Source organism: Giraffa tippelskirchi, chromosome 7 (assembly GCF_054371585.1).
Source record: "Giraffa tippelskirchi isolate mGirTip1 chromosome 7, T2T-mGirTip1v1.2.pri, whole genome shotgun sequence".
Taxonomy (NCBI): Eukaryota; Metazoa; Chordata; class Mammalia; order Artiodactyla; family Giraffidae; genus Giraffa; species Giraffa tippelskirchi.
In genome coordinates this window covers 42,356,733-42,366,475 of record NC_137281.1, presented here as the reverse complement: position 1 = coordinate 42,366,475, position 9,743 = coordinate 42,356,733, and the positions used below count along the sequence as shown (strand labels likewise).

The window sequence follows — 9,743 nt, the reverse complement described above, 5'->3', positions numbered from 1 at the left end:
ATTCCCCGCGGAGCTAGCGGCGCCCTCCGTTCGGCCTCACCCAGCCTCGGGGGCCAGGAAACTGAGAAGGGAGGCTGCACGCGCGTCAGGGGCGCCCTGACGCCCAGGTACGTGCGACCCCCGCCCCCTTCCCTAGCCGGGGTCAGGACGGTTGGAGCGGGCGGTTGCGGCCCCCAAACGCGCCGCACCGCAGCCTCTGTGACGCACGGCGAGGCCTCTGGGGCTGGACTGGCGGCTCGGCGCGGCGGGGGCGGGGCAAGCGCGGGAGGGAGGGGCGGGGCGGGGGCGGTGCGAGCGGGGCGGAGCCGACGGAGGCCCCGCCCCGGGGCCGGAGGAGCTAGGACGCTACGGAGCAGGCGCGTCCCCCCTCCCCTCTGCCGCCGCTGCCGCGCCGCCGCCGCCGCCGCCGCCGCCGCCGCCGCCGCCGCTCGCCCTTCTCAGGAGCTGCCGCTGCCGCCGCCATTTGCACGGGGACCCCGGTGACAGGGGCTCGGCAGAGGGGCGGAGGGAGGGGGGGAGGGCCCGCAGAGCCCCCGAGGGCGGGAGCGACGCCGCCGGCGCCGGCCGGGCTCCTTGCGCGACCGCGCCGCCCGCGGCGGGCCCCGAGCAGCAGCAGCAGCAGCAGCGGCGGCAGCGGCAGCGGCAGCGGCAGCAGCAGCCGAGGCCGGGCGTGCGCCTGAGGCGCGGCGGCGGCGGCGGCGGCGGCCCTGCGGGCAGCCGGGAGGGGCGGGGGCAGCGGCCGCCGCCGTTTGATGGATCCGAGGATCGCCTGGTTCCAGCCAGAGCAGCTCGGACCGTCCAACAGTCTGTGGATGCAGATCTGGGAGACCACCCAGGGACTGAGGAACCTCTACTTCAACCACCACTGTCACAGCAGCGGCGGCGGCGCGAGCGGCGGCGGCGGCGGCAGCAGCTCGGCCACCGGCGGGAGCGGCAGCAGCTCCGGCAGCCCCAGCGGCGCGGCCCCGGCCCCGGCCCCGGCCGGCATGTACCGCTCCGGGGAGCGCCTGCTGGGCGGCCACGCGCAGCCGGCGGAGCAGCGGGACTTCCTGCCCCTGGAGACAACCAACAACAACAACAACCACCACCAGCCCGCGGCCTGGGCCCGTCGAGCCGCCGCGGGCCCCTCGGCGTCCCCGTCCCCCTCGGCGTCCCCGTCCCCGCACTCCTCGACCGCCGTCCCCGCCGCGGAGCCCGCGGACCCAGCCTCGGGCAGCAGCAACAAGAGGAAGCGGGACAACAAGGCTAGCACCTACGGACTCAACTACAGCCTGCTGCAGCCCAGCGGAGGGCGGGCCCCGGGGGGCGGCCGGGCAGACGGCGGCGGGGGCGTGTACAGCGGGACCCCGTGGAAACGGAGAAACTACAACCAGGGAGTCGTGGGGTGAGTGGTGGCCTTGCGGCCTGGTGGCCTGGCCCTTGCACACGCGCAGCCGGGCACACGCCCACAGAAGGGGGGCTGGGGGGGGAGCCTGGGTGAGGCTCCCCCAACCTCGGCCTGCCTTAGTTACTGGTCCTCAGAGGGCTGATGACCATCCCTCCTCCGTCCACACCTTCCCCCAACCTTCGTTAGCAGTCCACACCTTTGCCCCGTCCCTCTCAGCTCCACGCCTTTTCTGGACATCCTCTCAACCCTCCACACCCTCCTCTCACCTCCCTTAGTCATTCACATCCTCCTTCTCAACCGTTCACATCTTCCCTGGACCACCCCCCTCCCCACCCCCCATCCATCCACTCTTTCTTCCCATCCCCCCCTAGTCAAACACACCTTCTCTCTCTCCTCTCCACAGCCCTCTAGCCCTCCCCACGCTGCCCCCCCCCATCATCACATCCCAAAATGAAGTCGCTTAGCACAGGCAAATCATTCATTCCCTGAGAACATTCCTGTGTTAGTGCTTTTTCACGGTACCGGACCTGGAGGTGCTTTCCTTGCCAAGAATAGAAACGTCCAGAAAGCTCCTCCCCCTCCCCCAATCCCAAACAGGAATCGTGGTAGCCCTGAAAGGCTTTGCTGGCTATTGACCCTTTGGCCCATCTCTCTAGTTCTTATTTCTTAGAATTTCCTGTGTTAGTGATGCCTTGTTGTGTCGGGAGTGAGGAATGAGGTGACAGTTAAGCTTAGGCTGGTGGAGATGGTGAGCTCTTCTTTTTAGGCGGATGGAACTTTCTAGGAGTTCATGGTCCTTGGCCCCAGTTTCTCACTGTAAAGTTGTCATCCTGGCAGAGACAGCCAGTGCTTTTCATTCTAGGGGGTAACTTTATGCTAATGAGAGAAGGAAATGGCAACCCACTCCAGTATCCTTGCCTGGAAAATCTCATGGACAGAGGAGCCTGGTGGGCTGCAGTCCATGGGGTCCCAAAGAGTCGGGCACGCCTGAGCAACTAACACGCTAATGAGTGAAGGTTGCACCACTAATGACTTTCTGTTTAAAGTTCAGCTGTTACAAAATGGAATCTTACCTGACCCCTAGTGAATTATGTACATAAGCAGGGACTGTTTCCAGGTAGATTTGCCCTGTGCTGGGATAGATTACAAAGTCTTTTTACAAAAATTTTGTAAAATGAAGGTTTGGGGCTATGTGTGTGTGTGTGCGCGCGTGTGTAGCTTGAGTATGGAGAATGAGCTTTAAAATTACTTTTCGCTTTTCAGATCCTGTTTTACATCGTGGGTTACAAGTAGGCAAGTGAAATCACCATTAATAGTCCCTTGTGGAACCTTTTCTTAGATTCACCCATTCAGATCTGCCCTGCTTTGGCAAGCAGAGAGAGTTCTGTGTACCTTTTTGAAGGTCTGGGTAAAATGAGTTGGTGGGTTCCATCTGCTTCTAGTGGGCTGGTGTCTGTTCTATGCTACTATTACAACTCCCACCCTTTATGGAAAATGCAGTCAAGCATTTTAAGACTGGCACTGGGGTACATGTCAAACCTGTCCTCACTTTCCAGGGGGGATCCTTTTGGGTTGAGTCCTCTATTGCTAAGCTTCAAGGGCGCTCTCCATGGTCATCTTCTTTCAATAAAAGGCTCATGGTTCCATCCTGATAGCATTTCTAAGATGAAGCATAAACCTGTGGTTTGATGACAGGCAAATTGATATTGAGGGATTCTGATAGTTTCATTTCACAGGAATAAGCTCCAGTTAAGTAATCACTGCCAGTTAAAACCTCCAAGTTCCCTAGTTTCGTTTTCCTGAAGCATTTGCATATGTATGTAGTAAAGGTGTATTATAAATCCAAAATACTGGCTGCCTCTCTTTTTGATAGCTTAGAAATTCCTTTTTACTTGCTAATTTAATGTTGAGAATACTGTAAAAGGCTCACATTTGAATTTAGGTAGAAGCAAGATACTCTTAGTCCTGGATTCAAATACTACATTGTTCTCAAAGGGATTAAGGAGAGGAATTTCCATTTCCAGAGAAATTGCTGTTTAAAAACGGATTGTAAACCTATCTTAAAACTGCTTATCGATTCATCCTTCTTTTGCCGCCTCCTTTAGAGAATGTCAGCAGTTAAATTTTTTAAATTTTATTAAGTGGGACCTAAGTGTTTTGTAAGAGTATCTGAGTACTTAAAAATTCTTGTTGTGATTTATGGATCCTTATTTCTTAACTTTTAGGAAAGTCTTGCTGTTTTTAATACAGGTATTTAAAAAAATCTGAATTCGGAATGCACCTCAATGTTATACTATTCTGAGATTAAGTATAGTAAAGCTATTGCAAGTTCTTGGGATGTGACATTTAGCTAATAGGTTAAAAAATTGTTGTGGTCCTTGCCCTCTGAACTGGCATGACTGTCAAGTAGGGAAAGGAAGAAAAAGCACATGAACAGTGGCCTGGAACCTTGGGGCAGCTGGATACACACTGTCTCACATCTGTGATCTGTCTGTGTTCTGTTTTGCCACAGCGGGTTGACTTACTCCTTGGACACTCCAAGATACAGTTGAAAATCCTGAGTTGATTGCTCATGTTCTTGATTTTGTTTTTTTGTACTTGCTCTAAAATCTTGTAGTGCTTGTTTCATGCTCTTGGTATAGTTTGCTTATGTTTGATTTTCCTTTTATGTATATATTTTCTCTTACCCACTAGGTCGCTAATTAAGATGAAACTTCTTTCTTCCTTTCTTTTTTTAGTTGAGGTAAGATGGAAGTTTCTTAAATGTAGAGTAAGATGTTTGCACGGCGTCCTGAAGTCCTCATAGTCCTCTTTCAAAAGGACTCCTCTCATCTGGGCTTACCATCTCAGCCTTCTCCAGGTATCCCTGATCCAGGGAGTTTGTTTGCTTTCCTTTTTTTCTTTATAAAGTTGCTTTCACTTATTCTACTTTTGGGGATTCATTCCCTTCCAACGCTGGCTATGGTGTAGGAAGAAGTCCACCTGCTCCTGGTTGTTCATGAAAATGAGCTTTAAGCCCTTTTCTTTTCAAAGATTTAATTGTTGATCATCATGGAGAAAGAAGAGATGACAAAAAATAGCAAACAGGAAACTTTTGGAGATTCAGAGTCCTTGGTCCTGAGCCCAGGTGTCCAGAAGATTCCTTTGGAAGGTGCTTGGTACTTGTTCAAGCTCATGAGTTTAGGCTTTTGTTGGCTGCGTGGCCAGATCTATACATATTTTTTCAAGGCTTGGATGATTTGTTCAAAATAATGTTTTGGAGTATGAATTTGACAGTGGGACATCAAGAAGTCCCTGCTGGGAAAATTGGGTTTAAAGAATAATTTCTTGAACTGGAATGATGGGGGTGGGAATGGGAAAGAATGAATGTGAGAGGTACTACAAAGTAAGAATGGAAAAGATTCTAACTCCCTTCATGGATTTAAATCCATGTTATTAATAACAGCTTTGAATTTGAGTGACTGGGGAAATGTTAGTGTTATTGTTGAACATAAGGATTACGACCATTGGTTTGGAGCAAAAGGTACAGTGATGTTTAGATGGAACTGTCTAGCAGGGGGATGAAATTTAGGGGCTGAGATATAGTCGTTTTCACTGCAGTGGGGCAGTGTCCTTCCTTGTGTATGTTGTACAGCATAGCACAGTTAAGTCCAAGATGCTGACACTGTTCTTCAGCACTGACCTTATGGCCTCTTTCCATTTCTACACAATATGATCAGTGGGATTGATGTTAGTGCTGGCTCCAAAGTGATTGGGCAGATTAACATGAAAGAATTTAGAGGCCTTAGTCCAAGGGCTTGTTCTAAGTATAATTTGGTGGCGCTAGTGGTAAAGAACTCGCCTGCCAACGCAGGAGACATAAGAGATGCGAGTTCGAGCCATGGGTGGGGAAGATCCTATGGAGAAGGAAATGGCAACCCAGTCCAGTATTCTTGGCTGGAGAATCCCATGGACAGAGGAGCCTGATGGGCTGTGGTCCATAGGGTCGCAAAGAGTCGGACACAACTGAAGCTACTTAGCACATAATTTCTGTGTATTTGCATATGTAGCCCAGAGGAATTCTTCAGTGCACTAGGACCTTCAGGTTATTGAATTTTTCTGTATTTGGATGCTGAAGTGTGCTCTCAAGAAGACATTAGGTTTTCTGCACTGTAGATGCTACGCTAATAATGTAATTCGTATTTGAGACTCTCACATCTGGTATATTGTGTACAACTAAGCTGCTTCCATGCCACAACTCATCTGTCTAAAATCTGTGACAATGAACAGTGTCATCCTGTCAGAATCATTGGCATTTTAGCCCGTGGAATTTTTCTTCAGTACCCTTTAAGTTTTTAGGTGTTGAAAGGCAAAAGGGAACAGTGACTGGAGCTTTCTGGAATCTACCCTGGGTTCACACAGAAGGTTTAGCTTCCTTTGGAAATGAAGTGAGAGAAAGGGATACCAGAAAAGTCTAAGGTAGGGAGGAGGAGGGCGTGTATGTCACAGCAATCTGGTCCTGGTGTGATAGATGGCCTTACGTCACAACTTCTTCCATGAAACCCCTACCCGTAAATTCTGGTGTTAGGAGTCTACAGGTTCCATGGGAAGAAAATATACAGGCTCCCTTGCCGATACTGAACTGATCAGGTAGTTGTGGTTAGGTATTCTTATGCCTGTTGAAGCTGAGAAAAATTTAAGGCACTTTTCTAAGGAAAGTAGAAAAACAAGATGTTGTGTGATTTTACTCAGCTTTCTATTTTTCCTTTAGAATAATATTTAGTGGAGGAAACTGTTTCAGGACCACACCTACTGCACTGGAGACTGTTAATCATTTATACACACATAGGTATGGGGTAGTCTTGAAGGGGCTATAGGCCAGAGAGGATGCTCATTGGAGAATTCGGGTCCAGCTCGCAGCAGCTGACTAAGACTCCTGTTTTGACTCTTTCCTGCAGAGCTGGCTGAACAGCTCAGCCTGCTTCAAGAATTCAGAGGACAGCCAGTAGAATGTTCTTTGTAACCCTCAGAATATTTGTTAGGGACTCAGTTGCTACAGAACACCAAAAAGACTTTCAATTCATTTTTACCATTTTTGGCATGACACAAAATTATTTTTTTCTAAGAGTATTTACTGAAGTTGAGGATGCCCTGAAGCTAGACTTTTCATTAATTTGAACCCAAACAGCAGCTGTTAATTTACTCCATCTTGTAAATTACTTGATGATATTAGAGGCTTCTGTATACTTAAGGGCTTTGGGTCATGTTGAAGTTAGAGTTAAAAGATTTTGGGAAAAAACTGAATGTGGAGATGTTTTTGTTGTGTACTGGCTCCTTAATCATTTGAACAGTGTCAGAGTATGAAAAAAAAAATCTTGCCATGTGCATAAGAGAGCTCATGTACTGTCTGGTAACTGAACTCTGGAATTGTAGCTCAAGTCATGCTTTCTGCTGAAATAGTTCGAAGAGTATACAGAAACCTGTGTTTTCAAATTAGTTGCTTTAATAAAAGTGCTCTATTCTGTAAAAAGCTCATGGAGCCTTTTTACCATGTTCCATATACTAACATATAAGCCTTTTGTATTTGTGATACTTTTCTCATGCGTTAGCCCCATCTAATTTGTTTTAAACTTTTTATTTTGAAATATAGATTCCCAGAAAGCGGCAGAAAATAATACAGAAAGATCCCATGTTCCCTTCACCTAGTTTCATGTGGTGATAACATCTTACATAACTATTGTTTAATCTCAAAACCGGGAGGTTGACATTGTTATAATCCATAGCGTTATTCAGATTTTGCCAGTCCTGTATACACTCATTTGTGTAGTGTGTGTGTTTAGTTCTGTGCAGTATTACATGTGTAGATTTGTGTGACCACCACCACAATCAAGATACAGAACTACACCATTACCTCAAAGATCCCTGATGCTATCCCTTTATTTTCATGCACACATCCCCTCATTTCTGACCTCTAGCTACGAATCTGTTCTCCATATTTACATTTTTTTCATTTTGAAAATGTTATATAAATGGAACCATACAGTACTTTGACTTTTTTCCATTTACCGTAATCCCTTGAGTTCTATCCAAAATTTTGTATGTCTTAATAGTTCCTTCCAGGTCTTAGTTGTGCATGCTGGATCTTTAGTTGTGGCATGCGGGATCTAGTTCCCCAACCAGGAATCAAACGCAGGCCTCCTGCACTGGGAGCCACTGGACCACCAGGAAAGTCCAGTAGTTCCTTCCTTTTTAATGCTGAGTAGTGTTCCAAACGGCTTCCTTGGTGGCTCAGTGGTAAAGAATCGATCTGCGGTGCAGGAGCCACAGAAGACGTGGGTTCGATCCCTGGGTTGGGAAGATCCTCTGGAGGAGGGCATGGCAATCCACTCCAGTATTCTTGTCTGGAGAATCCCGTGGACCGAGAAGCCTGGAGGGCTGCAGACCATGGGGTCGCAAAGAGTTGGACACGACTGAAAGGACTTAGCACGCATGCACAGTGGTCCAAAATTTGGAGGTACCACCGTTTAATGATGGAAGGACATTCCAGAAGAGTTTATATATAGTTTTTGGCTTTTGCAAATAAAACTGTTGTAAACATTCATGAAGTACACATTTTTATGAAAATATAAGTTTTCATTTTGGAGGGATAAATGCCCAAAAGTGCTGGGTCATTTGGTAAGCACATTTTGAAAGAAACTGCTAAACTGTTTTCTCGAGTCACTGTATCAGATGACATTCCTGCCAGCAATGTATGTGAGATCTGGTTTCTCTGCATCCTTGCCAGCATTTGGTATTACCACTTTTTTATTTTAGCTGTTCTCATATAAGTAGCAGTAGTTTATTATGCTTTTATCATATTAACCTTCTCATGAATAACTCCACCTAATTTTAACTTTAATTTTTATTTTAAAAACTTCTTGGCTGTATTGAGAACGTCTGCAGTTAAAAATCTAAGTAAAATTGATTTAAAAGGGCCTTATTTTTCGATTTGCTTTTATTTTAGCAATATCGCTTGAACTCTTATCTTTGGATTACTTTGCAGTGTTTCCTTTACATGTTTCTTTTTCTTGGAAACTGGAATGAAGTAGAGTTTTATTTTTATTTAATTAAAAACATAAAAGAGTAACTGCAGAGTTGATTTCAAAATTTAGAGTCCTTCTTTTCATATGTTTTGTGTAAACTTTATTTTTTCTTGGCTTGGCTGTATTTTGGGGGAGTAAACCCTGTACTTAGTGGTGATTTTTTTGTTGATGGTGGTAGTACGGTTTTGTTTTTAACAATATTTTTATATCTGAACAATGCCTTCAGACTGTGTAGAATAAATATTTTATCTTCATACCTCTGCTAAAATAAACTATGTTTCATTGGAACCATTTTTTGGACTGAGAACTGGGACCTGGTCTTTTATTTTTTCGTTACCAGTCCCTTGGAGTCACTGTTTCGATTTTGTCAACATAACTTTTAGCACTGTCACTTTTGTATTATAAATTAAATTTATTATGTTGTAAATTTCTGCCAAAGCAAGAGTAAGGATGCATTAGGATTGTGGTTGTGGAGTTATCGTCTAGTAATTTGGATTTACTAAAATATTAGGCCTGTGATGAGGTTTTAAATTTGATGTCTTTATTCTTAGTTATTCATCCTTTGTTTTCTTCTTTGAGGTGTTAATACCACTGTTTGTTAGGATACTTATTTTTATTTTTATTTTTTATTTTATTTTTTTTTTTAAATATATATTTATTTGTTACTTAATAAGTGCTAATTGTCAAAAAAAATAGAAAATACAGCTAAACCAAATGAAGAAAAAATAGCCCCTCTAATACTACTGCTGCTAAGTCGCTTCAGTCGTGTCCGCCTCTGTGCGACCCCATAGACGGCAGCCCACCAGGCCCCGCCGTCCCTGGGATTCTCCAGGCAAGAACACGGAGTGGGTTGCTATTTCCTTCTCCACTGCATGAAAGGGAAGAGGGAAAGTGAAGTCGCTCAGTGTCCGACTCTTAGCGACCCCACGGGCTGTAGCCTACCAGGCTCCTCCGTCCGTGGGATTTTCCAGGCAAGAGTACTGGAGTGGGTGGGGTGCCATTGCCTACTACCAGCACGTAACTATTGTTAGCACATTTTTAGACTTTTTAATGTATGTATACATATATTTCGTTTTTTATATCATTATGGACCCCTCTATGGGTATGCTTAGATTTTTTTTTTTCCTGTTTAAGGAAAAATTTTTTAAAAATAACAGAAATGTATTCTCTTGCAGTTTGGAAGCCAGAAGTTAGAACTGGTTTCTAAGATTGTTTTCTACTTTGGGAGAAGGGCATCAGACTATTGTGGGCCTTTTTTTAAGACTTAAAAATCTTTTTTATTTGTTTATGTTTGG

The 9,743-nt window shown here is 46.0% G+C and overlaps 1 protein-coding gene across 14 annotated transcripts in view; it reads left to right on the top strand.

Moving 5' to 3' along the window:
- The window catches only part of TENT4B (terminal nucleotidyltransferase 4B), a 70,816-nt gene continuing 61,073 nt past the window's right edge, over nucleotides 1-9,743 (top strand). For 8 of the 14 annotated variants that reach the window (XM_081513654.1, XM_081513647.1, XM_081513657.1 and 5 more), the window contains exon 1: nucleotides 605-1,384. In XM_081513654.1, the coding sequence (XP_081369780.1) occupies nucleotides 753-1,384 (632 nt within the window). In that variant the 5' untranslated portion in view covers nucleotides 605-752. Of the gene's footprint in view, nucleotides 108-252; nucleotides 357-604; nucleotides 1,385-9,743 lie in introns of those variants that run through there. The other 6 variants (XM_081513659.1, XM_081513660.1, XM_081513655.1 and 3 more) reach the window with 4 other exon arrangements.